The sequence below is a fragment of the Eumetopias jubatus genome, unplaced genomic scaffold, assembly GCF_037043125.1.
Source record: "Eumetopias jubatus isolate StellerSeaLion01/CBP00866 unplaced genomic scaffold, mEumJub1_p1.0 scaffold_16, whole genome shotgun sequence".
NCBI lineage: Eukaryota > Metazoa > Chordata > Mammalia > Carnivora > Otariidae > Eumetopias > Eumetopias jubatus.
In genome coordinates, this window is record NW_028274822.1 from 40,212,287 (window position 1) to 40,235,370 (window position 23,084).

Here is a 23,084-nt window from a genome sequence, read left to right on the forward strand (position 1 = left end):
TTCCCCAAGACTTTTTCAAAAAATTGATGTGCATGACATAGAGGTCAAACCTTTCAGGCAAAAAATTTTGTGAGGTGGCCAATGCTTTAAAGTGAGAAGACAAAGGACGGTGGGTGTAGAACAATCTCCATGTTTTTCTTCAGTTGCTAATGGAGTGGTTTGTTCATTGGCACAGACCTAAGTCAGCCCACCGAAAGGCAGCAGGGTGCTTTCAAGTCCCCTTGGGTGGGCGAAGCAGGTGCTTGTTCTGCCTTATCATGCACTAAACACTGAATAAGTGTTGAAAAACAGAAAGAGTTGATATGCAACCCTTTCACCTCGCACCCACTCACCTCTGCTAGTGTAAAATAATGCTAAAAAAAAAAAGATTAGCACACAAAGGTCAGGATCTGCTTAGATAAAGAGGAACTCTACAGCCACCTTTACCTTCTGAGCACTGCGAGCAGGCCACGCGCAACACTGGGGGAAACAAGGATTTATCATGGAGAGTAAACTGTGGATTTGAATCCTAGCACTGCTGTGTACAAACTGTGTAATCTGGCCAAACTACATAATGTCTTGGTATGCGTATCTAGAAAAAGGGAATTATCCCAACCTTAAAGACTGGAAGAGAATTGAGAAAAGCATGTGAAAACAGCTGGCCCCAGGAGGCTCCAGGTAACCTAGTCTGCTCTTTCCCTTGGCGTGTTTATGGGGGTTGGTGACCTCACACCCCATGGTCTCCAGCATCTTGTTCGTCCAACGAAGGTACTGAACCGAATGGTCACCTTCCCTTCTGTGGGCACTGATCACTCATCATCACCTCTCTCCATCTCGGTGCTTCGGCATTTTCCCGGCTGCCTAGCAAAGTCTAGACTGGTAGGATTAACTTCCAGCTCCATTGGTAGAGTTGTGGGGTTGGCGGAGAAACGCCAAGGAGTGCTCCACGCCTGCCTTTTCCCTCCTGGTCTGTCTGTGACACTCTCAAGAGGTGAACACCAAAGAGGTCCCTTTTGTGGCCCGTATCAGCAACTCCAGAGGCAGGGTGGGGAGTAGCAAGGGACAGTGCCCGACGCCACGACTAGGAGAAAGATTCCCGAGCTCGCTCCGCTCCTGCTGGGCTCCGGGATGGGCCCTGGGCTGGGAAGGAGTCTGGGCGCGCAGTGACGCCCGGGAGGCTGCAGGGCGCCGGAGCGGTCGGACGGGGGAGCGAGAGCTAAAGCTTGCAGAGCGCGCCGACCCACAGGCGTCGGCGGCCGCGGCCGGGCGGCTGACGCCCAGCCGAGCCCGCCGGGCCGCGGGAGGCGGAGGCCGAGCGGGAGGCGGAGCGGGCGGCGCCGGGGAGGCGGAGGCGGAGGCGGCGTCTCCCCGAGCTGCGCAGGCGTTGCTTGTACCTTGTTGGTCAGTGCTGGGAGCGCTGCTATGGCGTTTCTCAGACCCGCGGCTCCTCCTCACACGCTTGAGGCGGAGGGAAGGAGGGGTAAGAGGAGGAGGAGGCGAGCGGGCGGCCGCCGCAGCTGCAGACCCGGGGCCAGAGAAGGAGGCGGAGCGGGAGCCGCCGCAGCCACCCCGGCCGCCGCCGCCCGCAGCCTCTGGGCTGCTGCGAGTCCTCTCCGGGCTTGAGGGCACGCGGGGCGCCCTGGCCATGCCCCGCATTGGTAGCTGAGCCGGGCTCGGGCCCCCTCCTTCCCGGCCGCTTCAGCCGCCGTGCCCCCGGGCTGCCCGCGGCCGGAGTGCCCGGCGCCTCCCGCGCGCCCCAGACCGCGAGCGCGAGCAGTCGCGGCCGCCGAGGCGCGGGTGGTGGCCGGCGGCGGCGGCGGGAGCGCGGGGCAGGAGGAGGCGGGGAAGATGGACCCGGCGCCCTCGCTGGGCTGCAGCCTCAAGGATGTGAAGTGGAGCTCGGTGGCCGTTCCGCTCGACCTGCTGGTCAGCACTTACAGGCTGCCCCAGATCGCGCGGCTGGACAGCGGTGAGTCCCGGCCCGGCCGCCAGCTCAGGGCAGACCGGCGCGGACCGCAGTCTCGGCGCTGATGTGCGCGGGTGTGCTGGGGAGGGTGGGACCGGGTGGGGAGTGGGCTACCCGCCCCCGCGCCCCCGGCGCTGGAGTTGGCCGGAGCGGCTGCCGCAGCCCTGCCGCGCTGCTCTCAGCTACCCCCGGCAGCAGCTAGAGATGTGAAAATCAGAGCCCTTACAGTGTAATTAAAAAGGACGCCTTAAAAAAAAAAAAAATCAACATTGGGAAACCTCTGCAGATAGTAATTTTGGAGGCGAGCTGTCCCTCCCCACCCGCCTGCAAGAATTACTCGACCTGGGAAACCCTGAAGAGTTATCTTAGGCAACTTACTTACAAAAGCATTGTGCTTTGGGTGGCATCTTTATTTTGGATGCTCTCCTTCCCCTCCCCCCCCCCCCCCAAGAAGCAGCAGATTTAAGAAGAAAAGCTCCTGGGTGACCAATGAAAGGGATCACATTTCTCAGAGACCTTTTATTACAGCTTGTCTGTTTTGTTTAACCGAACTGAAAGTAATTTGGGGCTGAGTGTAGAAAATGTTTTCAGCAGAAGTGATGGTATGCTTAAGGTTAATTATTAGCTTAGCACATTTCGAGCCTGGAAAAAATTTAAGTCTCCAAAACCTATATTGATTAGGAACCTGAGCTCAAAACTAAGATATGCTTGTATTTCCTGAAACTGACCACCAGAAATCAACCAAACATCCCCCAGCTGTTCGCTCTGCAGTGTGACATCTGCAAACAAGTGCATACTGTCAAGCAAGTAGACCCCTTTCAGTTTACATTGTAACATGTAAGGTGGCAATTTAGGTGTGTCTTGTCTTGTGTTTTCACATTAACTTCAGTTGATTTGGGCTTCAGGTAATTTTAGACTGTTTTCAGAAACATGGCTCTGCCGTGGGGCTGCTGGAAAGCACTTGGGCCCAGGTTGGCAGGTGAGCAGATAGAACTGTGGTCACACAGGCCAAGTCAGAAAGAAGAGCACTGAGCAGAAAGATGTCATTTCAAGTCACATGGATTTGGGTTACTCCTTTTTTGGAGTACAACGGTGTGTAACATGAGATGTGTAAATGTCCAAAGGCATTTTTATTCTTTCTTATCTGTGGGGTTAGATGAGACATTTGAAGTACTGATGTGAGAAATAAATGCAAGAAAGTTCATGAAAGCAATCTTGGCCATGATTTCTAGCCTTGTTTGGTTGGACTTGGTAGTGGTGGGAATAAACTAGGAGTTTGCAAGCTAGTAATGAAGTGCAGATGAACCCAGGAAGGACAGGTGGTGTGTTGAGGCATTTCTGCTTGCAGTGGGATGGGAAAGTGTTCCTTGCTTTAACTATGCCTGAAACTGTGTGTGTGTGTGTGTGTATTCATATTCACAGTGTTTCATTTCCTCTTCTGCTCTGCAAAATTGTATATATTGGAAGGTTTTGAATCCTCACCTTTTCCAACCTTCTCTCATCACTGCAGATTGCCAAAACTTCTTACCTAGGCAGAGAGCATTGATGCATGTGGTATAAAAGTCACCCAAAAGCTTCATTAAGTTGAAAGTTTAAAGAGGCCGAATGTCAGTTGCAGGTAGAACTTTTAGCTTTATTATCTGCTTTCCTATGCCTGTCATTCATAAGAAGGATCTGAATCAGCAGTGTACTCATCCCACACTTCTTTTTAAAATTAGGACGTGGGTTGCAAGTCCTAACACTGTGTCCTTTCAAGCTGTGGAATGGATTTTGATCATTGTGTAATTCCAATTCTTGATTGTAAATATTCTCTTCTTACCCCTTGAGAATCAACAGTGGCACATACAAATGTGGAATCATAGCCAAATACTGCTTTATACCTTGTTTCTTTCACTTAACAATCCCATCTTATTTAAATTTTTTCTTGTCTTTAATAGCTGCATACTATTCCAGGGAATGGCTATACTGTATAATCTAGTTCCCTATGGTGGACATCAGCTGCTCCGTTTTTTTACTATTACAAGTTGTGATGTAATGAAGACCCTTACCCATAAATCTGTTTGTTTGGGCTGGTATATAGTCCTGCCTTTCTGAATAAACTTGTGAATCCTTTTTGAGTCCTTCATATACATTGTCAGATTGCTTCAGAGTCTAAAGGTGATACTCATTTCGACTACCATGAGAATTGTGGGAGTGCCACTCTCCCCACAGCTTTACAATATTAAATAACCTTAAAAAACGAACAAACAAAAAACTTTGCTAATCTGATGAGGGGAAAGTGTTAGCTTTCCAATTAAATTTGGATAACCTTTAGAGTATCCAAGAGTCGATCATTGATGCCATGCTTATTTTTAATCACGTTTCACAGCAATGCTTAGGACGTATTCAGGACATGTCTCCATATTTATAAAAGCTGTAGGTGAAAGCTCAAGTTTTGTGCAGTCCTCATTCTGTGTCCTTTTGCCAGTTTTAGTACTGCAGGTACATTTTACACACACACACACACACACACACACACAGACTCCATACTTGACATGAAAGGTAGTCATTTTCCAAATCACTTATTTTAAGAGACTAGAAAGAAACGGAAAAACATGCCACTAGCCGACATGATGCCAAGAGAGAACTATTGGCTAATTTTAAACAGTCATTAAAGAACATTAAACATCTAACTTCATAACTGTAGACTATTGAACGCCTACTACATGCTGTACGTTTCTAGGTGCTTGATGCGTATGGTCTCAAATTCTCAGCACCCCATTTTAAGGACTTTGGGAACCTGAGATTCAGAGAAGTTGAGTGACATACTTGGTAAATGTGTGGAGTGGGATTTTCAGCCAACTTTCTGACTCTAAAGAAAGACCTTTTATCTCAAACTTCACCTACTCGTACTAAATGGGAGCAGGTTTAAAGTAGGTCTAATGTCTACTCTAAATAGCCCCACTGTCTCTCTGAGAGCTTGAGGACCGGAAAGTCAATATTTTTCAAACAGTGTAGACACCGAGTTAAGTGCTGGCCTCATCCATCATATTTAGACTGCTTTCTGCTTCCCAAAGGAGTGGCTGACAAGACGTAAGGGGCAGTGGGGAAGAAGAGAGTACGAAATCAGAAAAAGAAGGAAAAACATGGTATCTGAGGGCTTCTGTACATAGATGGGCCTGTTGAGATTATTCCTCAGTACATTTGCCATACTTAAAAATTAACACAGTAAGGAACTCTCCAATTCTTTGCGTAATGGATGTTATGTCTGAAATGCCAGTCAGATAGACACATTCAATATTGCATCCCCAGTGGTGAAATTTGTCATCGTATGATAAGAGAAATAAAAATAGTGAGCCTTCATGGTATTGCCTCATGAATTTTTCTGGAAAACACAAAGAAAAGTACTCAAGAAGTAGCAATTCTCCTTAGGGAGTAAGATACAAGCTCATCAGCCAAGGGCTAACCCCATCAGCAATGCAGTTGAGATTAGATATTTAACATGGTCATCAGCCTTAGAAACTGTTGGCTGTAGAACCAGGTTCAACAGATGTGTTTATGACCAAGAAGAGGGTGGAGCAAATGCTAATCCCCACCCCATCTCCAGCCCATCCTAGCTCACAACTAGATAGGTGGGAAATTGTTCATTCTTTGTCTCTTCAGTTATTTTGCCTTAGAAAGGCTCCAGTGGTTGGTCTATAGCAGTGTTCTTCCACCTTTTTTGTTCCTGTAGCTCCTAAAAAATCCTGTAGAAGTCTGTACCCTAGGCACATTTTTAAGCTGATTGCTAAAACTTTTCCTCTTAGATTTAAAACAGTTGCAAAGGATGTCATTTTTCAGCATATTATAAATCTTGACCTTTTAAATTCTTACATCATTAAAAATATTTTAGTAGGTCTATAATTGATTCCTAGTATCATTCATTTTTAAAAGCATGAATAATTTCTTAAACAGTTAAAATCTTTACACCTTTTTTCTCCTTAAATTCAGTTTCGTTTTCCTTCCCTTACAGAATTCTATCCCAATCTAATATATTTTTATGCTTGAAAGTGTCTTATTGATCACTCTGTCATACTTTCTGTAACCAAAATACATATAAATTGAAACCCAATATTTTATATTTCTTTTGACCTTAGGGCTCTTCATAGTTGAATGTTCCCAGTTGTTCGAAATGAAGAATTGGAAATTATCTGATTTAGAAAAGGCCTTGCAGCCCAGATGCTAAAGCCTCACTCCTTTACATGCATTAGCGTTTTTATTTGTTTCTTTGTTGGTCACCCTGAGGTCTTTACACCCTGGGGTCATGCAGTTTAGAAAGATCTAAAGATGCATTGTTTCTGTAAAGTGGGTGAAGGGTCTTTGTGACGGGGAGGTGGTGGAGGACAGCTTCCATTCATCCTGGGGTGGTGTCCGTCCGTCATAGCCATGATCCCAGGCAAATCAATTTTTAGACAAGAGAATATTGGGAAGTTGGGGCTCTGGAAATTGACTCCCCTACAGCTATGATGGTAAGTATTGGTTTTGCATCAAGTATGTACCCCTGTTTGAAGAATGCTGGCCTCCATCAGTGAAAGATGAGTTCATGGCCCTGTTTGCTGAAAGGAAGAGGAATACCAAGCCTGTATGGAATGACTGGGAGGGAGAAAAAGATGGTAGAGTTGGAGGCAGCTGCAGTGATGGATCAGCAGCAACCTCTCCTTTCCAGCTGTGCAGAGGAATCAGAGCCGGTGCTCAGCCCCAGGTGTGTTGGCACTGTGGGAGCTTGGTCCTTGCTTTGTACTGAAGTGCTTCTCCAACTAACATGTAAGTCCCCGGAAGGCTGAAGGAACAGAGACGTGAACACTGAACACGGCTAGGCTCCATTTGGCCGTTTGCAGATGTCAAAGGTGTTTCTAGATCTGTGTTTTATTTTTGAAAATAAGTTCTCAAAATCTCCATGATTGATGTGTGTGTGTGTGGGTAATTTTTTTCTAAATTAACTTAGTGCCAATCTTGTTCCCAGAAGATATGCTTCTCCATGGCTTCATTTCCCCTAACATTCTATATTGTAAGAGGGTACATATGCCCCAGGGTGGAGAGACAGTAGGTGAAAGGATGCTGGATTTGGAGCCTAGAAAGCTCTCCGCTCAGGTTCAGGGGCTGCCATTTCATAGTTACGTGCCTTCGTGGCACCTTTTGATTTGTAGAAATCTCATGCAGAAGAAGATGTACATTATACTGGTCCATGTATCTCATGGTTACTGGTTAATTTGTTTATTCAATCAGCTAATATTTAGTAAGCCCCTGCTATGTGTCAAGCCCTGTTATAAGTATGGGGACAATAAAACTGAACAAATCAGGAATCTCTGTCTTCATGCAGCCTGCATTCTTGTGTATCTGCTTACTATAAGAGTTAAATGCAAATATGTGAAATACATGTGTATTGCAAAACAGCACACATACGTAAGATTGGAGTAGTGAAGGTGTAGACCAGTTGAGAGGGAGGCTTCAAAGTATATCAGAAGTGCACTGAAAAATACTTTATTATTTTTGTACAGCTAAAGATACTGAGGGAAGCACTCTGGGTGACTTTAGTCTATTTCCTTCTGAGTATTTCAGATCTGGTAATCCACAGGTTATAAAAAGGTGGCATTAAGATCTTTATCAGAGAGAAAGTGTTATGAACTAACTAACCCAAGATTGTATTTGGGAGCGACCAGAGTAGGAAGTTAGGAAAGAAACTTTTAGCTTAATCCAGCATCACATGTAAGTCTGAACAAATGCTACCAAGACCCTTGAATCTTTTTCTAGTAGATACTCATCGCTACTTTTACTGGGTTGATAATGATTTTCTGAGCACTTATATAACTGTTAGCAGGAAAGGAGTGCCTTGTATAATGTTATATACCAGGTGGGTGATAAAGAAAGCCTCTTGAATATTCTTTCATATACCATATTCTTTCACTTTCCTCTAGTTACCACCTGTTCTAATTGGCCATGCCTACAAATTAATGAAAAAAGACTAGGAAGGGACGTTCTGGGCAGTGATAAGCATTCAGACCCACAAGACAAGATTTGGACAGAGCTCCTTCAGTGCTCTTGCTTTTCAAGTAAGATGGCTTTTTTGGAAGCCTTAAGTCACTTGGTCAACTGTAAAAGGAAAACTGGTTTGACCGTTGTGATCGACTGTATCATAGTTTAAAGAGCATATTTGAGTCTCTTTTGCTCCTTTTGGCTGCCTTATTGAAATAGCAAGTCCTAGTAGGCCAGCTTGTAAACTCGTTTATTTTTGAGATTCCTGAGGTATGTCTTTTTACTTACTGAGCTGCAGTTCTAGGAAGACTCAGAAACTCCCTCTGGTCTTCAGCAGGACTATCAATCTTAAGAACACCAGCTATTATATGTAACTTGAAAAATAACTTTTATTGCTGCTTTATGTATTATTTTGTCATATTTGACAAAAGAGAAAATACCTGCTAAAATATTTTTAAGTCTCATGGGATTTAAGCCGTTTAGAAGACATTTCCACGAGAAGATGCTCCCCCACATCTCAGCCCCCATTCCTACTCCTTAGTGGCACAAAAATGTCTACTTGAATTTCAGGTGAAAGGTATCTACAATTATTTTTGCTATTTCCCAGCTCCTAGCACAATGCCTGGTGTATAAAAGATATTTTATAAGCAGTTAATACATGAATGAACAGCTCTCAGAATTAAAAATTTTCAGGTCCAAAATGTCTGTATTACTAAAGCATCTATGACTATGCATGTTTGAAATAAAATTTCACTGTGATAGGCATATTCGTAAATACATAAATTGGAACTAAGATGGTTGGTCTTAAAATTAGCAGTAGGGAAAATAAAGACTTAGTGGACCAACGTGATGAAATAATGATTCTTAGGATCATTAGTTACTAATATTTTAAATAAATTACTTCTAGAAATTACAACTCCTTTTTAGATTCTTTGCTCTCTTGCTAGTTCTTTGGTTCCAAAATTAAGATGCCTCCTTTACATATTACATGTAGCTATGTCATTGAATTTTTAATTTTGTATGGACTAGAATACCATCAGTCTTCAGATTTAGTCAACTCTTATAGTATAATAAAGAATAGGACTGATTGGATAGTCAGCTAACCATTTAACTCTCCAATGTTTCATCTTCTCAGGGTACCAGGGATTTTACTTCTAAGCAAAGTAAGCCACTTGGTTTAAGTAGTGTTAAAAACTACAACTGCTAATTTGGTACAGTTGTCATCTTCCTAGAATAGCCCCAAGATTGACTTGAAACCTTAGTGTCTTAATCCCAGACAATGAGTTTCCTTTTATGCCCTTGTGGGAGTATTACATGGTGGTAAAAGAAGGAAAAAACAATGTTCCCAAGCCTTTTTCCAGTTTTGTGGATGAATTACTTTGTAATTAAAGGGCAAGTCATTTTAATTGACTCTGCTAATTCTTAAACCTAGTTTGAAGTATTTAAATACCACTTGGGCTTTGATGGCTTAATGGTTGTTTAATAAATACCAAGTTATTGAATGCAATGTGAAGTCTTATAGTTATGAAGATATTTGTTATTTAGGTTAATATTTAACATCTTCAGTAAGTTATTATGATTAGGCCTGGTTACAGCTTAGAAGGGAATAAACAGTGCTTAAAGATATATCCCTGTGAAGATTTGAAGTAAGTTATGTTCTGTTTTTCTCCACTCAGTAGAGGAAAACTTCCTTGGTCAGACATTTTCTTTTTCAAATATGACAGTTTTCTCAATACCAGAGTTTATGGTGTTGGAAATGAAGATCTGCTCTTGATAATTAGTTTGAATAATTAGTTTACACTGACCGTGTTTTCCTCCTGGCAGGAAACTAGATTCAAATATCTAAAAGTAACCAAAAAGGGATAAATGTTTACTTTTCTATTTTAATATTCTGTTACCTTGTAGGTAATTAGGAAGCACTGGTTGTAACAGTCTGTCATGCATTCAAAATCAGGTTAATGAAATGCCTCAGGAAACATATCCATGGATTGATACTCACTTTGAATTGCCTCTCTCTTCCTTTATCAGCAACATATGAGCAAAGGGCGGTTGGAGTCAAAGAACTAGCATCTATTCCATTGTCATTGCTGGTCATCAGAAAGCTTATGCTTGAGATCTTCAATTTTAGTCTGTTTCGGTTAACAGTTGAAATAATGCAAGATCCATTTTTTACCTTGACCCACAGTGACCCACAAAATCAACCAAGCACCAGACCCAACTGAAAAACAGTTTAATTTGTTGTGTTTAAAGAGAGAGCTCTAGAAGATAGAGATTACCTACTTAAAGATAAGTAAGTAACGTGAGGCTTTATACAGATATTCTTCTGGCTCCCCCCCCTTTTATTTTGGTCCCATCTTTTGGGAGAAACAGAGAGCCACTGAGAATAGACAGGCTCAGAAGAAATTTTCACAAGCTCATCATGGCCAGGTACATCACTTAAAGTTAATTTTAGTAGTGCATAACAGGAAAAAAAGTGATTTATGCAACATGGAGATTTCTTTCTTTTCATATAAAAGGAGTCTGAAGGGCATATATTCCAGGATAGATATGGCAGATCCAGAATGAAGGACCCAGGCTCTTGGTGTCTTTCTGCTCTTCATCCTTAGGAGGTGGTTTTCGCTTCATGGTCCTTAATGGCTACTGGAGCTCTAGCCATCATGTCTGCATCTCATACAGCAGGAGGGTAAAAGGGTATGCCTTACCACCAGTCCTAACACAGCACTTCACTTACATCTCATTGGTCAGGACTTCTCTATAGGCAGGAAAGTAAGGAACTGAAGTCTTAACTGGACACGAGTTCTTACTACAGGAGAGGGGAGCATTGGATATTGGGAGCTGTTTAGCAGTCTCTGCCATTTAGATTTGTGCTTATGTGTTTTTTCTTCACCTTTTTTCCTACACAAAACCTTAGCAAAATAGCTATGCATTTGGCCTGAATTCCTTAACATCTTTTTTTTTTTTTTAAGGTTTTATTTATTTATTTGACAGAAGAGACACAGCGAGAGAGGGAACACAAGCAGTGGAAGTGGGAGAGGGAGAAGCAGGCCTCCCTGCTGAGCAGGGAGCCCGATGCATCGAGCCCCAATTGGGGCTCGATCCCAGGAACCTGGGATCATGACTTGAGCCAAAGGCAGACGCTTAACAACTACTGAGCCACTCAGGCGCCCCCTGAATTCCTTAACATCTTGTATAGCTTTTTCTTTAGCTCAGATAGTTTGAACGTCTTGCTCCAGCTTTTCTCTTTTCATCCTTGAGGATGAGCTAAAACCTTAAAGCAGTTCCATTGAAATACGCTCTATTAGATGTGAAAGTACTTTATAAGTAAGCCATGAAAAGTTGTGTACTTGTAAAAAATTGTTATAACACACTCCTCACATTCTTATTTGGCTTTCTGCTTTTCAGATTTTCTCTCTGATCTGATGCACAAAATGGGAATAGTTGTCCAGTTGTTTAAGGGTGCTTTTTTCTCCCTGCTTTATTTCTTTTGCCAGAAAGGCTTGGTGGTTGTGTTTTAAAAAGGATTTACTGTTTTCCTCCAGATATCGTTATTATTGAGAATTTGGAAAATATAGACCAAAAAATGACGAAAATGAGTATCAGTTTTAATTCCAGAAGTTACATAACTTGTTATGTAACCATTATTAACATTTTCCTGTTATGCAGGCATGGCATGTAAATGGAGACTATAAAAGTGGAAAAAATCAGACCAAACCATATAAAACTGCATTTTTGATTTCATGTTGGATCATGAGCATTTTCCTTCATTGTTAGTATCCCTTGAAAATAAAATTATTACGACTGAATGGGATTCTGTTATTAGCAATAAACCATTATTTACCTGACCATTTTTTAGTTGTTAGACATTTAGTTTTTTGAGTATTGTGTTTTTGAGGATCTCTTTGTAAGTGAATTGGTCAGTTTTATATCATTTCATTATTTGGGTTTCCTGGAAATGGGATTATTATTCAGAATTTATTATTTTTAGATTGTTGATACGTGTTGCTAAATTGTATCCAGAAAAGTTTGTACCATTAGCAGTGAATGGGTAAGCTTATCACTTTATACATCATTGACTATCATAGTTATTTCTTAGTCTTTGCCAATTTAGATGATTTAAAAATCGGCACTTTTTCTAATTTGTGTTTCTTTGATTACTAGTAGAATATCACCAATAATTTTATCATATTTGGTGAATTTTATGAGCCCTTTGTTCCATTTTTTGGTAGAGTTTTCCAAAGCTGTACTTTTCTTGGTCAACCTGGATATTGGTTTTAGTGTTACGTTCATTGTTGCATTGTGAAGAAGGAATCTTCTTCCATTGTATAAAATATAATAATCTCATGAAAGTCTTGGTAAAACCATGCTGTGTATTCATAACATGAATTCAAGTCATGGAGAGGACCCCATGGATACTTTGTTGTTGATAAATTCCTGTGCATTGCATGAAACTAAGCTGAGCAGTAAGGTTCATCACTATTTGGTTTTCAGGGCCAAGAAGAAGTTGACAAGTTTACTACATTTGGGGCAGTTGGAGTTTTCTATTCTCTCTTTTACAAAAGGTGGATGACAGCAATGTGAGAGCCTGTTGAAGCTTAGAACCTGAGTGCTGATGTGAGAGAATAAATAATAGAGATTCACAGACAGCTTCCAGACATCAGGGGAAAAAGCAAACATGATGGCTTGAATGTCATTTCATTTCTTCTGTTGAATATCTGTGTCAGTGTCAGCTTCAGTGTAATGTCTAAGAAGAAGGGAACCACAGATAAGGGGAAAAAGCCCAGTTTAATTCTCTATGTGTAGGCAGTGATTGATGGGGAATAAAATGCATATCCCTTTACTAACTTGGCATAGAGGACTCTGAATAGTTCTACTTATCAGTGGATTGAGGTGACAGTTGCTAAAAGTAAAGTACAAGATGACTTTAAGATTATTTTTTACTGCCAAAGAGGAAGCTTCAAATTAACTTTATAGTAGATCAGGTAGTTTATGAACTGTTTTATCCCTCCCCCAGTCTTCTCTCTCTCTCTTCCCTTCCCGCTTTTTCTTTCTCCCTCCTCTCCTCCTCACTCTCCCTATTTTTTTTTTTTTTAAGATTTATTTATTGGAGAGAGAGAGAGAGAGAGAGAAAGAGAACGTGGGGTGAGGGGGCAGAGGGAATCCCTAGCAGACTGCCCGCTGAGTGCGGAGCCCCACAGGGGCTTGATCCCATGACCCGAAGATCATGATCTGAGTGGAAACCAAGGAGTCAGAGATGCTTAACCCCTAAGCCACCCAGATACCCTGCTCACTCTCCTTTTCTTGAGTCAGTTGGGAAGATAGAAATCTGAGTAGACTCTGCAATTGAATACTGTGCAATATGGGCACCTGGGTGGCTCAGTCAGTTAAGCAGCTGCCTTCAGCTCAGGTCATGATCCCAGCGTCCTGGGATCGAGTCCCGCATTGGGCTCCCTGCTCAGCGGGGAGTCCTGCTTCCCCACTACCGCTTCTCCCCTGTTTGTGCTCTCTTTCTCTCAAATAAATAAATAAAATCTGTAAAAAAAAGTACTGTGCAATAGATACTACGGGAGTTTTATGCTAATAAGTGGAGACCAGAGAGAAGGGAAGGAGGAAAATACATGAACTACGTATAAATATCTAGTTTCAAAATTGTCACAATGAACCAAAACTTCATTTCCCTTGTTGATTAACATAATACATTCATTATGAAGAATTTGAATACATAGAAATATTTAAAAGCTAAAGATAATCTGAGCTCCTACCACCTTGAGATAACCACCATCGACATTTTGGTGACTGCCCTTCTCATATATCCTTTATTCACACACACAGACACACACACACCCTTACAATTTTACATGAACTAAGCATTTTAGGTTTTTTTTTTTTTTTTTGCTTTCTCCCTTCACGTCAACCCCCATTCCTCCAACCCAACCCTGCCTATCCACCAACCCACTTCATGAATCCAGTACATATCCTTCTTTTCTCCATTCTCACATAATCCCACATCGACATTAGATACACATACAAAGGCACATACTGGAAGAGAAGGGTGTCATTGCTTTATAAAAATGGGATTATATTCATTTTTTTTTGTCTTTTGGTTATATCACTCGTGGGAATTTTTATGAAATATTGGGTGTAAAACATTCATTCTTTTTTCATAGCTGCATAATATTCCACAGAGTGGAAATACTCCCTCTATTGATTGGTGTTCAGTTTGTTTCTAATTATTAGCCTCTGAATTATACTTCACTAAACCTCAATATACCTAAGTCATTAATTCGCTCATTGTTTCTATAGAAGTCTGTGATTCCTATCTCATACCTTTTACTTCTTCTCCCAAAACATCTTTGATAGCGCTGTCTTACTGATTCTCTTAATCACACACGCAAAGATCAAAATTAAATCTTTTTAGAAAAAATATAGGGGAAAGTGGGTCTTCCTTCCCAGTATCGCAGTTCACAGAAGTGGAATTGATTTAATAGATGTTACCAAAATGCTGTCCAAAAAGTCCATAACAATTCTCATTTCCATCATTGATGTATGAGACTGCTAGTTCTCCAAGTCCATGTCAACATTAGCTATTATAAAGTTTTTAAAAAATATTTGCCAGCTTAATGGATACAAAACGAGATCTTGTTGCTATGTTAATTTGCATTTCCCTGGCTATTAGTGATTTTGTGCCCTTTTTATATGATTGTTTACCACTTAGAATGCTCTTCTGCAAAATGAAATCATACTTTTTGATGGTTTTTCTGTTGTTGACTCATTCTTGCCAATTTCTAGATGCTATTTGTATATTACAGAGAGATTTTTCCTTATTTACCTTTATCTATTGACTTTGTTTATGTTACATTTATCCATTTCAGAATTTTTAATTTTTATATGGACAGACAAGTCTCTTGTGTTTTCACTTTTGGCTAAGAAAGATCTTCCTGACCCCTGGAATATATGTGTAGTCTCTTAGATGTTCTAGGAAGATTTCAAAGTTTTTTTATTTAAGTCTTTAATCTGTCTGGAATTAATTTTTAAATATGATGTAAGATTTTTGTTTTCTTCCAGACTGTTGTTATGCCAGCCCATTTACTCAAAAGTTTGCTTAACTACTGAATTGAACTATTTTTGTCAAATTTATTTTGCTCTTTAAAAGTAGAAAAAATACATTTCAACTGCACTTGTCTTTCAGGGAACGCATTGGGCTATGATCTAAGAATACTTGCAGTTAATGAAATTTGAAAAAAATCCTTTATTCCTCAAAGAAGAGAAGTGGCTAGGGCCACCCCAATCTTGACTTACTCCTCTTTTCCAGTGGCTGTGGGAGGCCTGAGATTTGTTTTTCTAAAGAAAATTTTAATTCATTTTAAAGCCAGCGCTACCCTGGTGAGTCTGGGAAATGATAGTAACTTGTTAAATGCCTTCTGGAATATAGGCCAGATGCTTTGGCAATAAGTTTTCTCCAGGGGAGAAACTCTTTTAAAATGATACTTTACTAAGCTGCTGTTCGTGTGTGTGTGTGTGTGTGTGTGAGAGAGAGAGAGAGAGAGAGAGAGAGAGAGAGAGAGAGGCAGAGAATGTGCCTTTCAGAATTTAAGAAGCATTTGCAAGTTGCCCTCAACTTTAAACTACTTAATTGAAAGTGTATTTCCTCCATTATTTTTTGGATGAGGGGCACACTTTGACACACCATTCTTCTATTTTTATTTTTTATTTTATTTTATATTTAAGTAGTCTCTACACCCAGCATGGGGCTTGAACCCACAACCCTGAGATCAAGAGTGGCATGCTCCATTGACTGAGTCAGCAAGGTGCCCTTTTCACACATCATTCTTTTTTTTTTTTTTTTTAAGATTTTATTTATTTACTTGAGAGAGAGAGAGACACCACAAGCAGGGGGAGCGTGGAGGGGGAAAAGGAGAAGCAGACTCCCCGCCGAGCAGGGAGCCCATCAGGGAGCCCATTAACGGGGCTGGATCCCAGGACCCTGGGATCACGACCTCAGCTAAAGGTAGACACTTAACCAACTGAGCCATCCAGGCACCCCTCACACACCATTCATAATATATATGTGTGTGTTAAAAAATTTCATAATGTCCTACATCTGTTCATTTTTAAAGACTTAAAGTAAATTTCTCTTACATATTCCTTACCTCCCACAAAATCCTTGATGGCATTGTCTTCCTGAGTCCTCTTCATTTCACATTCAAGGACCAACATTAACTCTTTTTAGGAAAAACATAGGGCAACATGGGCCTTATATCTCAATGTCAAAACCCAGACTGCGTAAATAAAGGAGAAAATAAATAGGGTGAGAAGAGACTCAGAACAGATTATTCTCTGAAACTTTTTCTCCTGCATGACCTCTGCATCAAACTAAACAAAATCTCAATGCTGCATCCCATGAGGAACTTTTAATAGGTTGGAGGCAGGTATGTGTAGAAGTTTTATCACGTTTCTTTTTAGATACGTCTTTCTAAGCCATCTGAGAGCAGACGTCTGGGCTTCTCTTCCCCTTGTACATTTCACAGGGTATAGCAGGACCCTGGCATGGGGTCTTGGGGGTACTCTAGCTTACCCCTAAAGCATTTGCAAGCCCTGCCCCACTTCCCACAGAGGTGCCTGCACTCTTTTCTTCACCTTGTGACCTGTTAGCAAGTTCTGGGCAAGGAAGGAATGACCATTCCAGTAGCCACTCCTTCCTGCTTTTCAGTTTGGGGGTTTTTTTAGAGTTCTTTCCCAATCTCTGACTTCTGAAATTATCTCAAGCTTAGAAGAGACTCAGTGTATGAGGGTATGTCTTATTTTAGGACTTAACTGAATTATATTTACATATATTAACCTCATGGAAAGAAGGTGAAAAATATTCTGAGTCTGGGTGAAGTCAACTCAGCATTAAAATTTTGCTGGAAGAACCTTGAGATTTGGTGATACTATTTAATCAAAAGCTGTTTAATTTGTCCTGATGCATTGTGAGAATGTATTTGAAAATGGAAATGGACATATTTCACTAATTCCAAAGTGTGCATTTTAATAGCCCTGAAATTGGGATGCATCTTATAATGAATGGCATGTCATAGTTTAATCAGCCATGTTTATTCTTTCTTGATTGTTGTGAAGTAATGACTGTATTACAAGGGATGACGTCCTTAATTATGCAAACTATGATGGTTCCATGGAGTATCTTTGAGTCAGATAATTTAAAGTATGAAGCACACATGTGAAACAAGGACTTTTTGTGGATGGTCCAGCACAGGGTGGGAGATAATCTAACCTGAAAATCAAGGAATGTTCTCTGAACTATCCACCTCTCATTGAGAAAATATCAGGGTTACATGTAACATTTAACAACAGGTAAGGCGAGGTTCCCTGTTCTATACAACCATGGTATAATTTTCCCTCATACTACATTTTTCAACTTTAAGAAATAACTTGATTATTTAATTTAATTTAACTTAATTTATTTGAGAGAGAGAAAATGAGAGAGAAAGCATGAGCAGAGAGAGGGAGAGGGAGAAACCGGTTTCCCGTGGAGCAAGGTGCGCAACGCAAGGCTTGATCCCAGGACCTGAGATCATGACCTGAGCCAAAGGCAGACGCTTAACTGACTCAGCCGCCCAGGCGCCCCAAAAATAACTTGATTTCTATATCCCCCACCATATTCTGTCCTCCATGAGGGCAGGCACTGTCTTTCATGTTCATCATGGTGTTCCCAGCACCTAGCAGTTTCCAAACTGTCACCTGGGCAACATGTATGTGTTCAGTCAAGCCTGGTTTGAGGACTGTTCTTTGGCGCAATCTACACACACACATACACACTCACAGTGTAGTGGATTGAATGGTGGCTTCCAAAAAGATGGGTCCATGTCCAAATAGCTGTAAGTTATTTGTTGCCTTATTTGGAAAACGAGTCTTTGCAGATGTAATTAAAGTTAGAGTCTTAAGATGAGATCATCCCGGATTACCTGAGTGGGCTCTAAATCCAAGGACAAGTGCCATTTCAAGAGAAGAAAGGCAGAGGGAGACTTGAGACAGAAGAGGAGGCGGCAGAGACTGGAGTGATAGAGCCACAAACCAAGATTGCCTGAACCCACAAGAAGCTGAAAGAGGCAGGGAACAGAATCTCCCCCAGGGCCTTTCAAGGAAGTGCAGCCCTGCCCACAGCTTGATTTTGTACTTTAGGCATCCAGAACTGTGAGCGTATAAATTTCTGTTGTTTTAAATCACTCAGTTTGTGAAAATTTATTATGGCAGCCAAGGGAAACTACCATACATATGTAAGTACACGCATGCACAGAAGCACAAACATATGTAAGTACACCATTTTTGCTAGCCTATAGTTTTAAAAAAAATGATAGATAATCTTTTAAAGTTAGAAGTTACAAGTATATAACCTTCTTTTCTAGATTTTCAAAATAATAGTTGACCCTAGCACCCATCAGTAGGCTGATGCATACGTGGGATTATGGAATGTGGTTTTCATAATGGTATTCATTTAGCAACTGTGGATCCCATGCCTGCTGTCTTATAAGCGTAGTACTAAGTGCTGGGTACACGAATGTGAATAAATGTAGTCCTGACCTTGGAGTTCAGAGGCCCGCTGGGAGCATCTTTATTGACTGCTCTTTGACTTAGCATCTTGTCTATTCTTAGACAACTATTAACATGTAATAAGCATTGAAATGCTTCATTCTAAAGGTCAGCTTAATATTGCCAAGAGCTCTTGAGGAAAGTTTCACAGAAAATGTTAATTGACTACTGAGCTAGTCCCGGAAGAGCGGGTAGAGTTTTGGTGGGTTTGGAAGAAGGGGAATGCTATTTCTAACAAGAGGTTAGGAACGTCCTGAGCAGAGGCAGCTGATGGAGGGTGATAGGAGACAAGGCCCCAAAGGCAAGTTGGAAGCAGATTTTGAAGAGCTGTAACATGTTGAAGTTTGACCTTTATCTTGTGGCTAAACTGGTGGCCCTTAGCCTTTTGTGCGCCCCCCCCCCTTCCAGGACACAGATAACAGAAGGGTGTTAGAACAGAATACAGGCGTAGCTCGGGGATATTGCAGGTTTGGTTCCAGACCACCACAGTAAAGCGACTATCCCCATCAAGCAAGTCAGATGAATTGTTTAGTTTCCCAGTGTGTGTACATATATGTTGTTCTTTATACTATACTGTAGTCTGTTAAGTGTGTAATAGCATTATCTCTAAATAAACAAGGTACATACCTTAATTACAAAGTGCTTTATTCCAAAAACATGCTAACCATCATTGGAGCTCTCTGAAAGCCATAATCACTGGTCACAGATCACCATAACAAATATAATAATGAAGAAGTTTGACATTGTGAAAATTACCACAAGGTGATAGACACGAAGTGGGCATATGCTGTTGGAAAAATGGTGTGTTCAATGCAGAGTTGCCACAGACCTTCAACTTGTAAAAAAATGCATCGTCTTCAAAGCACAATAAAGCAAAGTGCAGTAAAACTAGCTTTGCCTGTAGACTGCCACAGAAACCACTTGGGTCTGAAATTTTGGTGAACTCCAACATAAAAATTAGTAAATAATGAACTACAATGATCTGTATTCTAATAACAGGTAAGCTACTAATGGCAGTGGCAGTCTCCAGAGAGAAACTTTTTGGAATTTAGAATTTAGAAAACTTTTTAGAATTTGAGTGAGTCAGGGCACCTGGGTGGCTTAGGCAGTTGGGTGTCCAACTCCTGATTTCAGCTTAGATCATTATCTCAGGGTTATGAGATAGAGCCCTGCATTGGGCTCCACACTGGGTATGGAGCCTGCTTGGGATTCTCTCTCCCTCTGCCTCTGCCCCTCCCCCCCCCCACGCTCACATACTCTGTCTTTAAAAAAAAAGAATTTGAGTCAAGTTTTCAACTTGAGTGCACTCTAGTTTTTATTTTAAGAATAAATTAGGGGCTCTTGCGTGGCTCAGTCAGTTAAGCGTCCAACTCTTGGTTTCCGCTCAGGTCATGATATCAGCGTTGTGGGATCGAACCACCCCCGCCCCACGCACTCAGCTAAGTCTGCCTTTCCTCTCCCCCTCCCCCTACTCACGTGCACGCACTCTCTCAAATAAATAAATAAATCTTTTTTAAAAAGAATAAATTATCCAAGAAGCTTTAATACTTCCCTAAATACTGGTATTGAGCAACACATTCTACAACAGCTATGTCACCATATCTCAGTGTGAAGATCAGTGTTAAGCAAATGACTCATCGTTGTTCCCAGAGTACCCAGCACAGTGCTTGTTTACAAAAGTGCTCCTCAAGTGTTTGTTAATATGAGCAGTGGGAAAATGTTGAAGGGCTTTCAGTATGGGAAGCACCCCATCATATTTAATTTCTATAGAAGGGTCGTGGTGGTGTCATTTTGGAAGATCATTTAGAGTAGGAAAATTTGGGATACTGGAATGACAATATTTGGAAGCTGTAGGGTTATAATCAAGGAGAAAGATGGCCTCTAACCAGAAATAGTTCCATGGGAATATAGAGGAGGGGGTGAATTGGAAATATTTCAAAGGTCAGATTTCTAGGACTTACGTTTGGATATGGGGGCTATGAGGAAGAAGGAAGCATTCAGTAGTCCTGAGTTTACTGGCTTGGGTGCTGATGCCCTTATCAGAGATGAGAACGGCAGGCTGCAGGTGGCTGCATTGGTCAGGCTAGGCCAGGGTAGGCAGTGGTACCAATGCTGAGATAGCAGTAGTTTAAAAGAGCAGAGGCTTATTTCTCTCTTGTGCCACGTGTTTATGACGATTTGGCTGGGGGCTCTGCTCTGTCCTCACCCTCACTGCAGGACCCAGCCCTTGTGTATGCTTCCACACTTGTTGAGGCACTAGAGAGAATAAGGCAGATCATGTGTTGGCCCCTTAGGGCTTCTATGTAGAAGTGATGTCCCTTGTGTCCCTCTCACACTCCATTGTTAGTGGCAAATCTCACGGCCACACCTAACTTTCAAGAGGATAGAGATGTGCAGTCTTTCCCTATACTGGGAATGTGACTCCAGCGATCATTGTGGGGGCAGGTGTGGAAAGGCAGCATACTAATTTGTGGAAATGTTAAACTTGAGGTATTTATTTCAGGGAAATTTAGCTCAGAAGGAACTGGAAATCTGGGCTTGCATCTTGACAGCGTTCAGGGCTAGAGAAAGAGTATTGGAAGATTTCAATGTAAAGGTCATAGAACAAGCCACAGGAGTGAATTGATCAGGAGGGAATAGAAGCTGAGCTAATGATGGTAAAAGATCAAGGTTAATAAGCTTGTGGTTATGAATGTTGCAACCCTAAGCGGTATTTTTTTAGCAGTTTGTTATAACTTTTAAATAATTTTAAGTAAATGTTGGCATAGGAATTGAATTAATCACTTAAGCAGAATTTAGCTTTCTTAGACTCCAAAATCACTGACTAGCATTTAGTAATTTAAAAGGTGCCTTTAGATTTTGCAGTAGGATTTCAGCCAATTTTCTCACCCAGCAGGGAAGAAAAAGTGTTGCAAAGAATAGTTATTGTAGTTTGATCTGAAGAACAGTTACAAGTTGATTGATACTAAGATTGCTGAGTACTCAGAAAATTAGAATCCTTATAAAATTTCTGACTGCTTGTGCCTCAAACAGAAAGATACGGGCTTACCCTTGCTGTAATGATACTCTTTTTATAGCTCCAATTACTGGCAAAGGGAGGTAGTTAAATTGTACTTTTCCCTATTGGCCCAGTGTATCTACATAAGGAGACATGCTTTTTCTGTCTCCATTCTCTTAAAAGGTTCTTGTGCTTTTGCCTGCCCAACCTCCATTGGGGTCTACACCTAAATTACTCATTCTTTAAACTTTTCATATAGACATATGTGATTACCCCCAATAAACTTCCCTCCTTCAGGATTATGTACTTCTCAGGAAAATGAAAAAAACAAACCTGGTTTAATGCATGTCACCGTTATTTCTCTGAAGGAAATTTTGCAGAATTATGATAGTAGTGATGGTAAAATGGTAATTCTGGTCTTTACACTCGAGGTGAACAAGTATTCATAGAACTTCTACTTTTTGATAGCTCTAAACTGTGAAGGCTTAAAAAGAAAAGAACAACAAAGCTATAGCTTTTACCTTCTTGACAAGACACATAAAACTATTAAAAGTAACTGTTCTGTATTCCCCAAACATTGGGGGAATACGTCATTGGTGTTTACTCCTGGATGATCATTATAATTAACATTTATTGAGGACTAATTATGGTGCTAGCTATTGTACAATACATTATGTACATTATCTCATTTAATTTTCACAGGTACTCTTTGACATAAGGCAACCTACAAGGAACAGAGGTTGAGCAAAGGGCAATAATTAAGCTCAAGCTGGAAAGTGAAGCCAGCAGCCAGTCAGTTCTAACTTTTAACGGTTCTTCTAGCTTGCCTCTCCCAATTCTCAGGCCAACAGGAGTCTTTTCCCGCTCATATTGCACATTACAGAATGAGAAACCCTTTTGTCAATCATCTTTATTAGAACTGAACTACTAACAGGCAAGGTACCCAGGATGATGGGCCTGGTTGCCCTGATTGAAGTCACGAGAACCACAACAGCCCCACAGAACTGTTAATAGATGATGGGAACTAAACTGGACACCGGGAATTAACTGAGGTGGGGTTTCTATTTATTTTTTTTAAGGAACTAAACTGGACACTGGGAATTACTAAGGTGGGTTTTCTATTTTATTTATTTTTTTAAAAAAATTTTATTTATTATTTGAGAGAGAGAGATTGAGAGACCAAATGGGAGGAGAGGCAGAGGGAGAAGCAGAATCCCTGTGGAACAGGGAGCTGGATGCGGGACCCCATCCCAGGACCCTGGGATAATGACCTGAGCCAAAGGCAGACGCCCAACTGACTGAGCCGCCCAGGCGCCCAGGTTTTCTATTTTAAATATTCATTGTCTTCCTCTCCCACCGTCCCCAACAAGAAAGACTTGGGGTGGAATGTGACAGGTAAAACACATTACCTCCATCTGCACATTCATATATGTGGTACTTCTATACATAAACCCATAAACCCGTAAGTATAGTAATATCCTTCACTTACCTTGGGGTGAGACTTGGCAAAACTCCAGCCTTCTTCCCCGAGAGGCTCTGCTTTTGATGTGCATCAGTCAACAGAGC

General features: G+C 41.2%; 1 protein-coding gene across 1 annotated transcript in view; it reads left to right on the forward strand.

Annotated features, from left to right (window-relative positions):
* The first annotated feature begins 1,827 nt into the window (after positions 1-1,827).
* Positions 1,828-23,084, forward strand: part of GAREM1 (GRB2 associated regulator of MAPK1 subtype 1) — a 190,204-nt gene continuing 168,947 nt past the window's right edge. Inside the window, 3 exon segments of the mRNA XM_088019436.1 lie at positions 1,828-1,948; positions 2,861-2,907; positions 2,909-2,924. Of these exon segments, the coding sequence (XP_087875562.1) occupies positions 1,828-1,948; positions 2,861-2,907; positions 2,909-2,924 (184 nt within the window).